At 36.6% G+C, this 20,254-nt stretch overlaps 1 protein-coding gene across 7 annotated transcripts in view; it reads left to right on the top strand.

Annotated features, from left to right (window-relative positions):
• Positions 1 to 20,254, top strand: part of ABCB1 (ATP binding cassette subfamily B member 1) — a 242,136-nt gene that overhangs the window by 169,822 nt on the left and 52,060 nt on the right. For all 7 annotated transcript variants that reach the window (XM_045494677.1, XM_045494679.1, XM_045494678.1 and 4 more), the window contains 7 exons: positions 3,192 to 3,316; positions 12,490 to 12,661; positions 14,714 to 14,827; positions 14,945 to 15,055; positions 15,235 to 15,360; positions 15,470 to 15,673; positions 15,995 to 16,165. In XM_045494677.1, coding sequence (XP_045350633.1) covers positions 3,192 to 3,316; positions 12,490 to 12,661; positions 14,714 to 14,827; positions 14,945 to 15,055; positions 15,235 to 15,360; positions 15,470 to 15,673; positions 15,995 to 16,165 — 1,023 coding nt within the window. The remainder of the gene's footprint in view (positions 1 to 3,191; positions 3,317 to 12,489; positions 12,662 to 14,713; positions 14,828 to 14,944; positions 15,056 to 15,234; positions 15,361 to 15,469; positions 15,674 to 15,994; positions 16,166 to 20,254) is intronic.

Here is a 20,254-nt window from a genome sequence, read left to right as displayed (position 1 = left end):
TAAAAGTTCATTTTTCATATTCCTGAGAATAGTTTGGAGATTTTTTTTTCTTTGAAAAGACATGATCTCTTCAAAACAAAGAGAAACTAACAAACACTTAAGATTCTACCATAATCTTGCCTAAGCCTATATATATTTGTGGAAGGTCTTAGAAGAGAAAAAGATCCAGGTTTATTGAAGTAATTGATATGGTACTTGATATATCAACAATGAATTAAAATAGCATATTTTGAAACTCCAAATTCAAAAATATTTCTGGTAATCTTTCTGTATTTGTCTGCCTCGTGATCACTGTGGGATGAGGTTTCAAGGGCAACAGAGAAAAATAGCTGAAGTGTATTGCCTATGCCTCTTACATTATGCAGAGCTGTTTGTTCAGGGATGGCAATGATCACACTAACTCAGACACAGCACTATGAATGATTTTGGCAAGTGTGGCAGAGAAACCCTAGGAAGGACGGGAGGGGCAGAAGAGTTTTCCCTTCTTCCCTTTGAGGTTCTCTGGCTGGTCTAATAATTAAATTGGTGTAAGACAGATTAACACTAGAATAACAAGAGTTTAATAACATGTATACTTCCTGTGTACAGGGGAGGGACCAAGGAAAACTGAATAACTGCCCAAAATGGTTGAAGCCATCACCTTAAATACCATCTTCAGCTAAAGACAAAAGAAGGTGTTTGGGGTTGGGGTGTCAGTTATAGGAGCCTATTAGGAAACGCACAATAAGCAAGGGTAAGGTTGTTATGCAGATTTAAGTATTTGGTTGTCTTCTCTTTTAATACGAGTTTCTAGAGATTTAAAGTCTCGCCTTTGTCTTGGCACATCAGGGAGATACTCTTCCAAATGGAGATTTCCATGTGTGCCTGGGTGACTCAGTCGGTTGAGCATCCAACTCTTGATTTTGGTTCAGATCATGGTCATGGATTGAGCCCCTTGTCAGGTTCCATGCTGAGCATGGCCCCTGCTTAAGATTCTCTCTCTCTCTCTCTCTCTCTCTCTCCCTCCCTCCCTCCCTCCCTCTCTTTTGCTCATGCACTCTTTCTTTCAAAACAACAACAAAAAACAAACAAAAAAACAAAAAAATAAATGGAGATTTCCCTTATACATGTATATGTGTCTTACAAAAGGCTAATTTCTGCTTGGTTCTTGGATTTCTTCCTGTGTTTGCAATTTCTTAAAAATAACAAATTTAAAATAATATGTGTCGGGGCATATTTTGTGTGGCAAATTTTGCTTCTTTGTGGTTGCTTTGAGAAGTCAGGAAAGTCTAGTGCATAAGTGGGTTATTGCTTTGGGTACCAAAGAAGATAGGTACATACAGCACCATATCTGTACATAGAACACAGTTAATAGACTTTCATTTGCCTTCACCCACCCATTCTTGTTACTGGACAAGGGTCTGTTGCCTGGTGCTCAGCAAGCCAAATACCCCAGTTTTGTGGCAGAGAAAAAGGGTTTTATTATATGGCATCAAGCAAGAAAGTGAGAGAAAATTTCTCAGTCTGCCTCCTCAAAGGGCTGCAGTTGGGTATATATAAGGATAAGGGGTCAAGATGTCACAGGGTATGTAGGTTGAATGGAATAAGCTGATTGGATAAAAGGAAAAAGGGAGGTATTCTCTCTTCTGGGATTCATGTTCATTAAATAGCAGCACAAGAATGAGAGGTGTGGAGATCTCAGGGTATGTCATCACACAGATGTTACTTTTGTTCACTCTTGATGCCTTTTGTACAACCACAAGAATTCTTCCCATTTTGCTCTGTTCTCAGCTAGTCTTACCAGTGGTTGGTCGGCTTCTGCAAACTGGCTCCTAAATCAATCAGGTTAACCAGAGTTTCCTTACAGTAGAATGGCCAAGCATTTGTTAACTCAACATGTCAGTTTCCGTCTTAAATCCTTCACAGCTCCTTTTACTTTCACATACAGCAAAAGAAGAAATACACTGTTAAAATCAAAACCACTTAGAGCTTTTCACTGATATGACTTATATAAATGAGTCCACAAATGCCCATAAATTATTGAAAGGGTGTAATACTTTATTATTAATTGCTTACATGTAACCCTTAGGTGGCTGACTACATAAGCATTCCAGGTACAAATAGTAACCTTAGTCCTTTGCCCATATCACTTGATCCGATTTTCATAATAGGGCCCTTGGGGAGCCCAGTTTACGTGTCAGTGTCTGGCCTCCCACCTTACACTTCTGTTCCAGAGAACAATTAGCAATTGCTGTGTTCAGTTCATACCATATTTCCTTGATGTAATTAATGCCTTTTTTTCCCTGTTTTTATGATTATGGTATATACCTTCTTTTCTGAAATTTAAAATCTCCCCAAAGTTCTGTTTTATTTATTTAGATGAGGATCCGTGAGGTAGTTGGTGAAAAAATAAAAATTTTAATTTATTATATGCCATCTCAGTCCAAAAAGAATTTGAAGTGGCTAATAGAGTGAATATATATACTTAAAAATAGAACATCATTTCTCTCTCTCTTTTTTCCCCTCCCATATGTTCATCTTGTTTTGTTTCTTAAATTCCACATATGACTGAAATCATATGATAATTGTCTTTCTCTGACTTATTTCGCTTAGCATAATACATTCTAGCTCAATCCATGTTGTTTCAAATGGCAAGATTTCATTTTTTTTTTGATGGCTGAGTAATATTTCATTGTATATATATACACCACTTCTTCCTTACCCATTCATCAGTCAATGGACATTTGGGCTCTTTCCATAATTTGGCTATTGTTGATAATGCAGCTATAAACATCGGGTGCATGTACCCCTTCGAATCTGTATTTTTGTACCCTTTGGGTAAAAACCATGAGAGACTCTTAAAGGTAGGGAACAAATTGAGAGTTGATGGAGGGAGGCGGGTGGGGATGGGCTGGATGGGTGATGGATACTGATGAGAGCACTTGTAATGAGCACTGGGTGTTGTATGTAAGTGATGACCCACTGAATTCAACTCCTGAAACCAATATTGCACTGTATGTTAGCTAACTAGAATTTAAATAAAAATTTGAAAAAAAAATAGAACATTATGACCAAAGATGAGTTGAAAGACAGATTTTATTCTATATATACACTAACATACAAACATTGTTGGTGTATATATTTGTGTTTCTTTTACAGAAGATAAAATTGTTAAAAATTTTCAAATTATCTGAAATTATATTTTTAAACAGATACTATCTTCATTTACTGATAAAGAACTCTTGGCATATGCAAAAGCTGGAGCAGTAGCTGAAGAGGTCTTAGCAGCAATTAGAACTGTGATTGCCTTTGGAGGACAAAAGAAAGAACTTGAAAGGTTTGAGTCTCTTTTTTTAAGTTGCTAGAAATGTTAAGTTCTCTGTCATCTGATATGCCGTTCAGGTTGACAGTGTTGAGTGTAAGGGTGTGTATGTGTACGTATATATTTTTTAATAGCTTCCTCGATGTTGTACAGCATAGCTAATATTCTGGAAAAGTTGTAATTTTAGTTGTATTCCTCTTATATCTGCTAATTCAAAACATTTTCTAGAATGTCTTAGGTGGGTAGTGACAATGAAATGGTTTCTTAAGGCTAACATATTTTATATATGATGATAATTTTCCCCATCAAGTTAATACTTGGTTCTCTAAGACTAAATGAGTGTTTTGTGTAAGATCTAGGGAGATGTTTTAATCTGTGGTTCATTTCCCCTCTTGCCCAGGCACCTAATCAGTTATGTGATGCTTTTGGAAGATAAAAATATAATTAAAAAGCACCTTTGTACAAAATCAAAATCTTTATTGTATGTTGTTTAGTATATTCTTGCAACTGTCCCTTTTTACTAGATTTATGAGAATGTAGATAGTAATTTATTGCAGTGTATAATATTCATCAGATCCATTGATTTCTAAACAGTGACAGACTTTATTTAAAGTTGAATATATGTTATACTATTCTGATATTAGAGCATTTTAATGTTATGAACATATGTATATTTGGAAATTAGGAATAGTGAACTATATTGTTTGAAACATTATACATTGTTGGTAAAGCCATAAGAAAAACAAGGGAATTTTTATAAGTCAGAATAATAGTTCCCTCTGGGGGAGATGAGACATGGTTAATTAGATTAAGACTCATAGCAAGGGGCTTCTGTGGTTCTGTTTCTTGACCTCAGTTGTGTGCTGTTTCTTGACCTCAGTTGTGTGCTGACATGGGTGTTAATGGCATAATTATTCTTTATAGTGTACCTATGTGTTTCTGGTACACTTGTGTTCATAATATATATTTCTTTTTTAAATTTTTTTTTTCAACGTTTATTTATTTTTGGGACAGAGAGAGACAGAGCATGAACGGGGGAGGGGCAGAGAGAGAGGGAGACACAGAATCGGAAACAGGCTCCAGGCTCTGAGCCATCAGCCCAGAGCCCGACACGGGGCTCGAACTCCCGGACCGCGAGATCGTGACCTGGCTGAAGTCGGACGCCCAACCGACTGCGCCACCCAGGCGCCCCCATAATATATATTTCATACCCACAAAGATGCCCTCTGAGACTAAGTACCTACCATTGTTCAAAGGAAAGCAGTACTGTATTCTCTCTCAATTTTTGGTAAGGTTTTTGCTTTTGCCTTAAAGTATGTCTGACTAGTAAAATGAGAAGTCTTGCCTAATGGTCAAGCAAGCATCCAGTCAAATATAGCTTTCCTCTTTTGGAGCTTAAATTTTATCAAGGGGAGGGGAAAGGTGCAGATGATCACAAATAAACAAAATATCTAATATACCAGTTGGGTAAATATTATTTGGGGATATAAAATACTCTGTTAGAGTCATAGGGCATACTATTTAAAAGATGATTCAGAAAACTCTTTTCTGAATAGTTAATGTTTGAGCAAACACAGAGGGAGTTTTGAGCTCAGATTCTTTTCCAGTTTTTCTCAGTGGAAAGGTAGACCAGAGAAAGAATATGTCCACTAACATAGGGAAACAAATACAGCTTTTCTACTTCTGCCCAGTTTCTGAGCTGGGGGAAAGCATCTCCCCATAGAAATCAAAATCTCAAGACTCACTCTCCGGTGCCCTTAGGATCTGAATTTACAAAATTCTGTGAGCTACGGAGTGCTGTCTCCCCGAAACTGAGTATTTCACATTAAAAACAAATCCTAGTTCCATGATACCACTAGGGTATCTGGTAGAAGAAATGAAAAACTGCTGAAGATTAACAAATGAAGCATCCAAATTAAGAAGTTAGAAAAAAGAACAACAGAGTAAAGGAAGTATAAGAAGTAATAAACAGCAAAAAACAATTGAATAGAAAATAAATGTAAAAAAGCAGAGTCTTGACAAATCCATAAACTAATTCTTTGAAAAGACTAATTAATAACCAAGTATTTTGCAAGTTTAATCAGGAATAAAAAAAGTAATAAAAAATTGCTACAGATAAAAATACATTTTATTTTTAAAAAGTACAGCTTCATGGCTCAAGAACAGACACTCAGATCAGTGGAATAGAATAGAGAACCCAGAAATGGACCCACAAACGTATGGGCAACTAATCTTTGACAAAGCAGGAAAGAATATCCAATGGAATAAAGACAGTCTCTTCAGCAAGTGCTGCTGGGAAAACTGGACAGCGACATGCAGAATGAACCTGGACCACTTTCTTACACCATACACAAAAATAAACTCAAAGTGGATGAAAGACCTCAATGTAAGACAGGAAGCCATCAAAATCCTCGAGGAGAAAGCAGGAAAAAATCTCTTTGATCTTGCCCGCAGCAATTTCTTACTCAACATGTCTCTGGAGCCAAGGGAAACAAAAGCAAAAGTGAACTACAGGGGCCTCCTCAAAATAAAAAGCTTCTTCACAGCGAAGGAAACAATCAGCAAAACTAAAAGGCAACTGACAGAATGGGAGAAGATATTTGTAAATGACATATCAGATAAAGGGTTAGTGTCCAAAATCTAGAAAGAACTTCTCAAACTCAACACCGAAAAAACAAATAATCCAGTGAAGAAATGGGCAAAAGACGTGAATAGACACTTCTCCAAAGAAGACATCCAAATGGCCAACCGACACATGAAAAAATGCTCCACATCACTCATCATCAGGGAAATACAAATCAAAACCACAATGAGATACCACCTGACACCTGTCAGAATGGCTAACATTAACAACTCAGGCAACAACAGATGTTGGCGAGAATGCGGAGAAAGAGGATCTCTTTTGCATTGTTGGTGGGAATGCAAGCTGGTGCAGCCACTCTGGAAAACACTATGGAGGTTTCTCAAAAAACTAAAAATGGAACTACCCTACGACCCAGCAATTGCACTACTAGGCATTTATCCAAGGGATACAGGTGTGCTATTTCGAAGGGACACATGCACCCCCATGTTTATAGCAGCACTATCAACAACAGCCAAAGTATGGAAAGAGCCCAAATGTCCATCGATGGATGAATGGATAAAGAAAATGTGGTGTATATATATATACATACACAATGAAGTATTACTCAGCAATCAAAAAGAGTGAAACCTTGCCTTTTGCAACTACGTGGATGGAACTGGAGGGTATTATGCTAAGTGAAATTAATCAGAGAAAGACAGAAATTATATGACTTCACTCATATGAGGACTTTAAGACACAGAACAGATGAACATAAGGGAAGCAAGAATAATATAAAAACAGGGAGGGGGACAAAACAAAAGAGACTCATAAATATGGAGAACAAACTGAGGGTTGCTGGAGGGGTTGTGGGGGGGGATGGGTTAAATGGGTAAGGGGCAATAAGGAATCTACTGAAATTATTGCTTCACCCTATACTAACTAATTTGGATGTCAATTTTTAAAAATAAAAAATAAAGTTAAAAGTATAGCTTCATACTAATAAATTATAAAACCCTAATGAAGTAGACAATATCCTAGAAAAATATAGACTAAAATTCTCACTTGAGAGGACGAAAACTTGAGTAGGCCACCAATCATTAAAGGAATTGAATCCAAAGTTTAAAATCTCTACTCCTGACCTTATATACACACATAAACAAGCAAAACCCACAGAGTCCAGATAATTTCACAGAAAGGTTCTACTAAAACTTCATGAATGAGATAACTCTATCTCATAGAAATTGTTTCAGAGAATGGAAGAAATATATATAGCAAGTTGTGAGTTCATCTTATGAGGCTAGTGTAACTTTGATGCCAGAATAAGATAGATACATGAGAAAGGAAAATTACAAAGCAGTTTAATCCAGAACATAGATGCAGAAGGTGTAGATAAATTATTAGCTAAACAAATCCATGTGAAAAATATCATCAGATTAAAGAAATCTTGAACTTACTGGCTTTATCCCATGAATGCAAAGTGCAAATGCAAAATGGTTAACATTAGGAAATCTATTAATATAATTAGTCATATTAACAGATTGAAAGGAAGAAGCATTTTGTATTAACAGATGGTGAAAAAGAATTAATTATGTATTATTCATGACAAAAACTCATAAAACCAGGAGTAATAATTGACTTTCTTGATTCAATAAAAAGTATATACCAGAGATGTATAGGAAGCATCACACTTAATGGTGCAATGTGAAAAGCATTCCTTAAAATGATGAATGAAACAAATATGTCTGCTAGCATCATTTCTGTTTAGTGTTGAACTGGTTCTAGATAAGACCAAAGAAATAAATAAGAGTAAGAATAATAAAAGGAAAAGAAAAAAAAGAAATAAAAGTTATAAGGATTGAAAACAAGAAGCAAAACTGTCATTATTCACAGATGGTATGATTGTATGCACAAAAATTCCAGTAGCCTCTGCAAACTAATAATATTCACTGAGATCTCTGGGTACCTGATCACAATTCAGAGAAAATTGCTGTGAAGAAACAATGAATGATTAGAAAACATATAAAATGTCATTAATTCTAAGATGCACATTTTTCTCTCACAGTTCTGAAGCTGAGATAAATCTTACAATCAATGCTATCTTATAGTTGCTGTGGGTCTGGATTGAAGTCAGTTCTTGCAGGATTTGTGTTTGCTTCTGCCATTCACTGGGGACACTATTAACCTGAGACCACCTTACATTAAATTATATGTCTAGGAGTTTTTGAACCACACTGGCAGTGTGAATTTATAGTTCAGACCTGCATGAGTAATTGCCTGTGGTTCCGATTCTCAGGGAGTTGTTTTTCCTCCCTTTACCTGATGCCAGGGTTGAGACATGCAAGTTCCCTTGCTGTCACTTTCCCTGGGGCATGTGCTTACTATACTGAGGCTGTAGCCCTTTGACTCCCAGCTGTATATGGAGTGTCCTATTTTTTTATTAATTTTTTTAATGTTTGTTTATCTTAAAGAAAAACAGAGTGCAGACGGGGGACGAGCAGAAAGAGAGGGAGACACAGAATCCAAAGCAGGCTCCAAGCTCTGAGCTGTCAGTGTAGAGCCCAACACGGGGCTTGAACTCACGACCCATGAGATCATGGCCTGAGCCAAGTCAGTTGCTTTGATTGACTGAGCCACCCTGGTGCCCCTGAAGTATGCTATTAAACTCCTTAATGCTACATAAAATAACAGAATAACACTAACTTCTTACAATTAATGACATCCTAAATTTGATGAATAGGATAACTTTTAAAAAGGTATTATTAGAAATAAAAATTATAATTATGTATGGGATGTAAATAACATTGGTAAGGAGAGAAAGGACATCATGCGAGTCAAGTCCAATCTTCAGAACTTAGATAAATCTGATTATTTTAGTTCGGTAAAAGTTTAAATAAATTGAGGTGTTTGTTGTTGTTTTTAGTTTAACTGTTTTCATTAATTAGGCACAGTAAGGTTTTTTTTTTTTTTACCTAAAGAAGATGGGGATCAAATTTTTATTATAAGAATAAGCAAATGAGCATACACAGCTGTTTTCAAAGATTCATTTTTTTGTGTGGCATCATTCATTCAGAAGACATTAGTTACTGGCATGTATCTTTGAAAGGACATTCTCTGCTGGCAAATTGGAAATTGGTTTTGCCTTTAAATAAAGAGTAGATTCGGGACTACAACATGCTGGCATAAGTTTCTTTCCAGGTTGGCCATTTCTTGAAAGTTCATTCATTCAATAGTTTTAGCCAGTATCTACCACATGCACTGCACTAGGCTCTAGGTTTTCAGTAGTGAATTGGAAACGGAAAACCTTGTCCCTCTTATGATCCTTAGTCCAAAGAGTAAGATGGAGAAGGGAAGGAAAGAAAGTAGAAAAGGTAAAAAAGAAATCATTGATGAAATTAATTATCAACCTTTAAAATTTTTTTAACGTTTTATTTATTTTTGAGACAGGGAGAGACAGAGCATGAACAGGGGAGGGTCAGAGAGAGGGAGACACAGAATCTGAAACAGGCTCCAGGCTCCGAGCTGTCAGCACAGAGCCCGACGCGGGGCTCGAACTCACGGACCGCAAGATCATGACCTGAGCCGAAGTCGGCCGCTTAACCGACTGAGCCACCCAGGCTCCCCAGACCTTTAAATTGTACTATGACAGCACTCTCAACAATAGCCAAATTATGGAAAGAGCCTAAATGTCCATCAACTGATGAATGGATAAAGAAATTGTGGTTTATATACACAATGGAATACTATGTGGCAATGAGAAAAAATGAAATATGGCCTTTTGTAGCAACGTGGATGGAACTGGAGAGTGTGATGCTAAGTGAAATAAGCCGTACAGAGAAAGACAGATACCATATGGTTTCACTCTTATGTGGATCCTGAGAAACTTGGCAGGAACCCATGGGGGAGGGGGAGGAAAAAAGAAAAAAAAAAAAAAAAAAAAAAGAGGTTAGAGTGGGAGAGAGCCAAAGCATGGGAGACTGTTAAAAACTGAGAACAAACTGAGGGTTGATGGGGGGTGGGAGGGAGGAGAGGGTGGGTGATGGGTATTGAGGAGGGCACCTTTTGGGATGAGCACTGGGTGTTGTATGGAAACCAACTTGACAATAAATTTCATATAATAAAAAAAATAAATAAATAAAATAAATAAATAAATAAATAAATAAATAAAAATAAATTGTACTATGAAAGAATCAAGGAGTGTGCTGTAATATCAAGGAGGGAAAATTTACTTTAAATATGGCAGTCAGGGAAGGCTGTGGCAGTCACGTCCTCTCTAAGGATATTTCATCTAGGCTGAGACTTGAGGGATGAGGAAAAGCCTGCCCTGGTGGGATTAGGGAGAGAAGAGTCTTCCAAATTTCCTGAGGTGGCAGAGTTTGATGTATTCTAGAAAATACCACGAATGAGGCTTATATGCCTGGAGCTGTGTTGAGTGAGGGGAGATGGAAAGGCTTTTGAAGGAAGTGGCGGTTATGGTGAGGAGGTAGGATTTTACTCCAAGGGCTCAGGGTTTTAACAAAGGAATGAGTATCCACATAATATGTTAACATCATTTCTCTGTGTGTAATTGGTTTGGTGATTGGAGGAGAGCAGTTAAAGATTGGAAACAGGGACCAGCTGTGGTTGTAGCCCAGGTGAAAAGGCTTATGGTGGCCTGAGGTAGACTGCAGGCAAGAGAGGGGAGAGAAGTACCTAGATTTCGGATATAATTTGGAAGTAGGATTGCTAAAATTATATTTAGACGAAATGTAACCCTTCAGTTTCTTTTAAGTTCTTTCCCTTCCTTTCTCTGCTTCTGCATTGACAGGTAATTAAGGTCTTAGTTTGACTTTCTCTCCCAATTAACAGGTGCAGGAGGAAGCTGGCTTTCTTGGACAGGAAATTTAACGAGAGTTTAAAAGGAAATTCAACTCAGTAGTATAAGAATAGCTTTATTCTCCTAATTTTAAGATGATATTTTCCTCTCTTGTGTATGTCCTACCTGTTAGTATTTATTTCTCTTGCTTAACTAAAATTGTTTCTTGCTCTTGTAAGTGGCTGTTTATATCACTGATATATATTTTCATAATATTTAAGAATTTTTTTTCAAAATATCATTGTTTTTGTTGTGTATCTTTAATCCATTCTAGGAGTGTCACTTTAATTACCATTCTCATACTAATGCTTTTAACGAGTAGATTTGATTATCTGGTTTTATAGTGTGGTATTTTTATTAAAATGCTAATCAAAAAGCCTATGTAAAAGTATTGTCGATTTCTCCTTCCTCCTTACCCTCTTCCTTTTTTCATTTTCTTTTCTGGTATCTAAATGATTTTCTTCCTTGTTGTTGCTTCTTCCTGTGAAAGTGTTTCCTCTGGCTGCATGGTACCACATCATGTCATTGAAATGATTTCTGCATTGGTCTCGGTAAGCAAGAACTGATGTAAAGGAAATAACAATAAAGGTGTGGGTCATGTGCATTAAAGTTCCTTATTTGTAATCATGTATTGTCCATGCCTGATAATGTCTTTTGTCTCAGGTCAACTCAAAAAGTGGGAAATAGATAGATAGATAGATCAACCATTGAAACACGTTACTCAAAAATAATGTTTTTGTTCAAAGATTATAAGTGGCAAGTTAGGGTTTTTTGCAGAGAGAAACTCTAATAATTTACTATTTTATTACTCTAAAGTTCTGTTTAAGTTCCGTCTTTAGTAGACATAGTAGTCATGTAAATTGCATTTGGCATGCTTTTAATTGGTACAGTAGCTAGTTAAAAAAAGTCATGAAGGCAAGAAAGAAGGCATGCTCTTACCGGAGCAAGACTTTATCTTGGCTGTACATTCCAACTAACAGAGTGAATCCTCCAAAGAAAATATAATACTACATAATATTTATGTAGTTATGCTTTTACAGATCAAAGACCTCAACATATGAATTCTGTATGGAAGTAAGTTCTTTCATTTCAGTAGCTGTGAACTTTTTCCTCCTGCAAGGCAATGTTCTAAATTCCCAGGGAGATATGATTAAAAAGGATGAAGACAGATTTAAGACTCAATTATAATCTAGCCTATTTCTCTAATAATTTTACCTTGATTCTATATTTACAGAGATTCTTAAGAAAAGAGACATGGAGATAAGCTAATGGAGCCCACAGAAAAAAAAGAAGAAGAATTTTCCTTAATGTTTCCTTAAACATTCAGAGATTTAAGGAATTTCCTTGTGGTGGGCACTTTCTAGCATTATATCTGCTTTTTATTATTTAATTTAAAAGACGTGCAGATTATGAAGGGAAAACGGATGTTTTCATAGCTTCTATTTTTGTCTTGACTGTGAAATAATGCAAATTCTGGAAGTTTTGCTAAACATAATTTCCCTTATTTCACTATTGTTAAGGCCAGAAAGAACCTTTTGTAACACTTTCCCCCAAATTATTTAATCTCTGTAATCCTCAGTTTACTCTTTTACAAGAAGGGATTAATATAATACTAACATCATAGGGTCAACGTGTGGACAAAAGGAGAAAATACATGTAAAACACCTACCAACAGGGCTGGGCACATTCTAAGTACTTCATAACCATCATGTTATCTTGGCTCATTTCTTACGATTTATGAGTATTTGTGATAGTTTTTGTTATTTCTCCCAGGTACAACAAAAACTTAGAAGAAGCTAAAAGAATTGGGATAAAGAAAGCTATCACAGCCAACATTTCTATCGGTATCGCTTTCCTGTTGATCTATGCATCATACGCCCTGGCATTCTGGTACGGGACCTCCTTGGTCCTCTCCCATGAATATTCTATTGGACAAGTACTCACTGTAAGTGATGTTTTGTTAAGAAGTGAATCTCTCCTAAAAACTTCAGTGAAGTTGAGTGGTGTTGGCTTGAATGATGTTGGAGAATAGATTTTGAAGAACTGTTGAGTAATACAAAGAGTCATGTGCTACTAGATTAAAAGTGGAAAGGCAATTAGATGTATTGAGTAACCAATGTTGTCTTTTTTGCAGATCCCTTGCGCAGTTTTTTCTTGCAGCCTAAATAATACTAACATTACTAATCTCTGTAGCATGAACTTTCATTTGTTGAGATTATTTCTTTGTGTCAGGCTCAATGCTAAGCATTTCGATTTTATTTTCCAATTTACTCTTCACAGCAACAAATGGCAAAATACACAGTTTAACTATTTTTCAAATTCTTTTGAATGACAGCTAGTCCAACTTGCGAAATTATGGAAGTATTAATTGTTACCCGTCCTTAAAAAATACTCTGTTTAGAGGTTCTCTGCCTTACAGACCTTTGTACAAGCACAGAAAGCTTGCCATTTGATGTTATCCTCTTTTATTTAAAAATGGTGAAATGGTTCAAAAACCAAGCTCAATCTGTATCTTGATCTAATAAAGCGCATAGTTAGAAGAGTGACCCAGTTCCTTTTTCGTAGGCCAAGCACAGGTATATTGTTAGTACCCAGACCATATTTTGTTAAGTCCCTTAAAATACTTCAGGAACCAGATTTGTAATGTGGATATAATAATTGTCTCATCCAAAAGGTGCAAGGCTATTTAGTTAAGAATGGCCTTGACCAAAAGGCTTTCATTAGGATAGTAATGTTGTTGGTGAACCTAGGTTGCAATAAGAAATGTGTTCTACTTAATTGTAATGCCGATAAGCAGTTTAAAATCCTGTGTTCACTGATCCTAGATCTGCCTCACAAACTGGAAGTGTGCAGAATATGAGTAAGAACATGGGATTTGAAATCAGGATGACTTGGTTCAAATTCCAGCTGTGCCACTTACTAGCTGTGTGGTTTGGGGTAGCCACCTAGACTTCAAGTTTATGCTACCTCTTTTGCCAGATGAAAATGGCAGGAATACTTTGCCATAACTTTTCAGTGTAGTTGTAAGTCCTAACATAAGAAAATGAATATAGAATCACTTAGCAAAACTCCTTCTGGGTAAATTATTGGATAATATAATATCTGTGTGACTTAGAAAGAAATGAATAGTGATACTAGTTGCCTGTAACCCTGAAGAAAAACATTTTCATTTTGGCAAAATGAAAAATAGAAAACCTGTTTATCAGACCTCAAAGAGAACACAGTCTGTTAGAAGGAAAGAAGACAACCCGATAAAGAATAATGCCCTAGATGTATGCTTTATCATTTACAAAATGTTTTCATATATACTGTTTCATTTGATACAACTCTGAGGTTGCCAGGTAAGGAAAACAGACGGAATCCTGCGTACTTTTGCAAATTTGGGCCTTGGTTTTCTAACACTCCTATTGATGTTTGTCTCCCCTCTACCCTGCTGATGATCTAAACCAAACTTCTTAGCCGTTAAATAAATATATACTAGAATTATTACTATATTTTGGTCCTGTGGAATTTATATCATTGTTTCACTGAGCAAGTAAGACTAATTCTGCATTATAAATCAAAAAATATTTAGGGGCGCCTGGGTGACTCAGTCAGTTGAGCATCCGACTTCAGCTCAGGTCATGATCTCACACGATCTCTATACTGACAGCTCAGAGCCTGGAGCCTGCTTTAGACTCTGTGTCTCCCTCTCTCTCTGCCCCTCCCCTGCTCACACCCTGTCTCCTCTCTCTCTCTCTCTCAACAATAAATAAATAAGTAAATAAATAAATAAATAAATAAATAAATAAATCAAAAGTTAAAAAAATTTTTAAAAGTATTTAAATTGTTAAAATGCTTTTAACACCCAGTATTCGTAAGTTGCCTTGCCATTTCAAAATTTAATTAGCTGAAAAAAATAAAAATAACATTTAATTAGCTATGTTAGAAGGAAGATGTATGGAAAAAAATGTAATAAACACTAAGTAACTTGATGATTTTCCTTCACATTCTTCAGGTTTTCTTTTCTGTATTAATTGGGGCTTTTAGTGTTGGACAGGCATCCCCAAGCATTGAAGCATTTGCAAATGCAAGAGGAGCGGCTTATGAAATCTTCAAGATAATTGATAATGTAAGTTTGGGCTAGCCATTGATACATCTCTCTAAATGTTTTTCTAATTAAAAGTGAACCTCTTTATCGCTTTATCCAACTCTCCACAAAAACCTTCTGAAATTTTATTCTGTTTAGAAACCAAGTATTGACAGCTATTCGAAGAATGGACACAAACCAGATAATATTAAGGGAAATCTGGAGTTCAAAAACGTTCACTTCAGTTACCCATCTCGAAAAGAAGTTAAGGTACAATGATAAATGATTCATGAGCGATTCCACCATGTATTGGATGAGGAGTCTCTGATACTTTCTTTTAGTGATTTTAAAGAAATATATATTTAACCCTAGGTTTGACTTGAACTGTCAATTCATAGTCCCAATATCTGTGTATTGCCCTTAAGTTTATTTCTCATTCATTCTGTTAGATCTTGAAGGGCCTCAACCTGAAGGTTCAGAGTGGGCAGACAGTGGCCCTGGTTGGGAACAGTGGCTGTGGGAAAAGCACGACAGTGCAGCTGATGCAGAGACTCTATGACCCCACAGATGGCATGGTGAGGTGACTCTTGCTGAACTAGATGCTGCAGCAATCAGCAGTTACCATTGCAAATTTCGCATTAAAAATCTGCAATGCATGGAAATCACACTTACTTTTTATTTCAGGTCAGTATTGATGGACAGGACATTAGGACCATAAATGTGAGATATCTTCGGGAAATCATTGGTGTGGTGAGTCAGGAACCTGTGTTGTTTGCCACTACAATAGCTGAAAACATTTGCTATGGACGTGAAAATGTCACCATGGAGGAGATTGAGAAAGCTGTCAAGGAAGCCAATGCCTATGACTTTATCATGAAACTCCCTAATGTAAGTCTTCCTTGATCTTTGCCATGCTAGAGATTCAAACAATAGAATGCTGGCTAATGCATAAGAAGTTAGGAATCTACTAAAAAAATAGATGATCCTTCTAAGAAGAAAGATCAAGATTCCTTCAGATTTTCAAGCTCTAGCACCATCAACTAGTAGTAGGCATATTTGTAAAAAATGGCGTTGGTTATTGCTAAATTTTAAGGAACTGGACTGTATTACCTGTGGGCCTTGGATTGTTTATGGGATTACTTCCCATCTTAAAATGTGACCTGAGATAGCTTGTTCTTTTGCTAACCGCCTTTATCTTCTGTGTTGTAGAAATTTGATACCCTGGTTGGAGAGAGAGGGGCCCAGCTGAGTGGTGGACAGAAACAGAGAATCGCCATCGCTCGGGCCCTGGTTCGCAACCCCAAGATCCTCCTGCTGGATGAGGCCACATCAGCCTTGGACAGTGAAAGTGAAGCAGTGGTTCAGGTGGCTCTGGATAAGGTCTGTGAGCCTCAATTCACACCAACTTGATTCATGAGCATAATACTATTTTTAAAAAGGGACATTTCCGGTGACTCCTAAAATGATCTTTTAAGCTATCAAAATGAAATCTTCAGTCCTGTTTGGACCTATTCATTTAATTTCTATTTATCTCCTTTTTTAAGTAGAAATGAACAAATTTTGACTGAATGGTACTTGGGAATTTTTTAAATTAAACAATGAGAAATACAGATTCAAATGAAAATTGGTCTTCATTGCAATCTTGAAAATTTGACTTTAGAGATAACCCAGTTATTTAGACTTTCTGTTTTGTCAACAAGAGGAAAATATAATTTGAAGTTTCACATTTAATTTCCAAGATGTAAATACCTATTGAAGACTACCGGAAATGAGAAACCTCTTGTCCGCAGAGAACTGATGATGTTGGAAACTTACGTGGGCCGTGAAAATTCCTTGACTGTCAACAGGGTTTGACCTTCCTGCAATCCTTGAGTTCACATGACTTGTTCACGAAATCAGATTTGAGCGTAGTGTGCCAGTCTTGTGTGCTTGGTCTCTGGCATGTACTGGTAACCAGGCTAGTTCTGTGAGGACAAGGAATGTGAAGACCTTTTTTTAAGTTTTTATTTAAATTCCAGTTAGTTAACATACAGTATAATATTAGTTTCAGGTATACAATATAGTGATTTAACATTTCCATACATCTGGTGCTCATCAAAATAGTGCTCTCCTTAATCCCCATCACCCACCCCCCCAACAACCTCCCACAACCCTCAGTTTGTTCTCTATAGTTAAGAGTCTGTTTCTTGGTTTGCCTCCCTCTCTCTTTTTCTCTTTGCTTGTTTGATTTGTTTGTTAAATTCCACATTTGAGTGAAATCACATGGTGTTTGTCTTTCTCGGACTGAATTTCATTTAGCATAATGCTCTTTACCTCCATCCATGTCATTGCAAATGGCAAGATTTCATTCTTTTGTATGGCTGAATAATATTCTATTGTATATATATACCACATCTTTTTTACCTTTTCATCTGTTGATGGATACTTTTTGGCTATTTCCATAATTTGGCTATTATAGCTAATACTACGGTAAACATTGGGTTGCATGTATCCCTTTGAATTAGTATTTGTGTATCCTTTGGGTAAATGCCTAGTAGTGCAATTGCTGGATCATAGGGTAGTTCTATTTTTAATTTTTTGAGGAACCTCCTTACTGTTTTCCACAGTGGCTGCACTAGTTTGCATTCCCACCAGCAGTGCGAGAGGATTTCTTTTTCTCGGCATCCTCACCAACACCTGTTGTTTCTTGTGTTGTTGATTTTAGCCATTCTGACACGTGTGAGGTAATGGCTGATTGTGATTTTGATTTGTATTTCCTTGCTGATAAGTGATATTGAGCATCTTTTCATGTGTCTGTTGGTCATCTGGGTGTCTTCTGTGGAAAAATGTCTTTTCATGTCTTCTGCCCATGTTTTAATTGGATTATTCATTTTTTTGAGTGTTGAGTTTTATAAATTGTTTATATATTTTGGACACTAACCTTTATCAGATATGCCATTTGCAAATAACTTCTGCCATTCTGTAGGTTGCCTTTTTTGTTTATTGTTCCCTTTGCTATGCAGAAGCTTTTTTTTTTTTTTTTTTTTTTAATTTTTTTTTTTTCAACGTTTATTTATTTTTGGGACAGAGTGAGACAGAGCATGAACGGGGGAGGGGCAGAGAGAGAGGGAGACACAGAATCGGAAACAGGCTCCAGGCTCCGAGCCATCAGCCCAGAGCCCGACGCGGGGCTCGAACTCACGGACCGCGAGATCGTGACCTGGCTGAAGTCGGACGCTTAACCGACTGCGCCACCCAGGCGCCCCCCAGAAGCTTTTTATTTAAGCTTAAGTCCTGTTAGTTAAGTCGTGTTGGTTCATTTTTGCTTTTGTTTCCTTTGGCTGAGGAGACATGTCTGGAAAGAAGTTGCTGTGGCCAGTGTCAAAGAGGTTACTACCTGTTGTTGCTCTAGGAATTTTATGGTTTCAAGTTTCAAATTTAGGTCTTTAATCCATTTTGAATTTATTTTTGTGTTGCTGTAAGAAAGTGGTCGACTTTAATACATTTGCATGTGGTTATTTATCCAGTTTTCCCAAAACCATTTGTTAAAGAAATTGTCTTTTTCCTGTTCGATATTCTTTCCTGCTTTGCTGAAGATTAATTGAGCATATAGTTGTGTGTTCATTTCTGAGTTTTCTCTTCCGTTCCATTTATCTTTGTGTCTGTTTTTGTGCCAGTACCATCCTGTTTTGATCACTACAGCCTTGTAATATAACTTGAAGTCTGGAATTGTGTTGCTTCCTGCTTTGCTTTTCTTTTTCAAGGTTGCTCTGCCTATTTGGGGTCTTTTGTGGTTCCCTATACATTTTAGGATTGTTTGTTTTAGCTCTGTGAAAAATGCTGTTGGTGTTTTCATAGGGATTGCATTAAATCTATAGATTGTTTTGAGTAATACAGACATTTTGACATTGTTCTTTCAATTCATGAGCATGGACTGTTTTTCCATTTCGTTGTGTCATATTCAATTTGTTTTATTGGTGTCTATAAAGTTTCAGGGTACAAGTCTTTCACCTCTTTGGTTAGATTTATTCCTAGGTATCTTACTGGTTTGGGTGCAATTGTATATGGATGATTCCTTTTCTGATGTTTCATTATTGATATATAGAAATGCAGCAGATTTCTGCATGTTGATTTTGTATCCTGCAACTTTACTGAATTCATGTATCAGTTCTAGCAGTTTTTTGGTAAAGTCTTTTGGGTTATATATAATATTATGTCGTCTGCAAGTAGTTTTACTTCTTCCTTACCAGTTTGGATGCTGTTTATTTCTTTTTGCTGTCTGATTGCTGTTGCTAGGACTTCCAGTACTATGTTAAATGATAGTGGTGAGAGTAGACATGTCTGTCTTGTTCCTGACCATAGAGAAAAAATTCAGTTTTTTCCCACTGAGGATGATATTAGCTGTGGGTTTTTCTCTTTTTTTAAGTTTATTAATTCTATTGTGAGAGAGACAAAGTGAGAGAGAGAGACAGAGACAGAGAGAGCAAGTGTGCAAGCGGGGGGAGGGACAGCAAGAGAGGAAGGAGAGAGAATCCCAAGCAGTCTTCTCACTCTCAGCACATAGCCTGATGTGGGACTTCAACTCACGAACTGTGAGATCATGGCCTGAGCTGAAACCAAGAGTCAGATGCTCAACCAGCTGAGCCACCCAGGTGCTCCGGCTGTGGGTTTTTCATATATGACCTTTATTATGTTGAGGTATATTCCCTCTAAACCTACTTTGTTCAGGGCTTTTTACCATGAATGGATGTTGTACTTTGTCAAATGCTTTTTTTTGAATCTATTGAAATTATCATATGGTTCTTATCTTTTCTTTTATTAATGTGGGGTATCGTGTTGATTGATTTGAGAATATTGAACTACCCTGAGTAAATCCCACTTGATTGTGGTGGATGACTTTTTAACGTATTGTTGAATTTGGTTTGCTAGTATTTTATTGAGAATTTTTATATCCATGTTCATCAGGGATATTGACCTGTAGTTCTGTTTTTAGTGGAGTCCTTAACTGGTTTTGTATCAGGATAATGCTGGCCTCATAGAATGAATTTGGAAGTTTTCCTCCCTTTTCTATTTTTGGAATAGTTTGAGAAGAATTGGTATTAATTCTTCCTTAAATGTTTACTGGAAATCACCTCTGAAGCCACCTGGCCCTGACTTTGTTTGTTGGGAGTTTTTTGATTACTGATTCAATTTCTTTGCTGGTTACAGTCTGTTCAAGTCTTCTATTTCTTCCTGTTTCAGTTTTGGTAGTTTATATATTTCTAGGAATTTATCCATTTCTTCCAGGTTGTCCAAATTGTTGACATATAGTTTTTTATAATATTCTCTTATAATTGTTTGTATTTCTGTGTTGTCGGTTGTTATTTTTCCTTTCTCATTTGTGATTTTATTTATTTAGGTCCTTGCTCTTTTCTTTTTGATAAATCTGGCTAGAGGTTTATGAATTTTATTAACTTTTTCAAAGAACCAGCTCTTGATTTCATTGACCTA

This window comes from Leopardus geoffroyi, chromosome A2, assembly GCF_018350155.1.
Source record: "Leopardus geoffroyi isolate Oge1 chromosome A2, O.geoffroyi_Oge1_pat1.0, whole genome shotgun sequence".
Taxonomy (NCBI): Eukaryota; Metazoa; Chordata; class Mammalia; order Carnivora; family Felidae; genus Leopardus; species Leopardus geoffroyi.
This window is presented reverse-complemented; position numbering and strand designations above follow the sequence as displayed.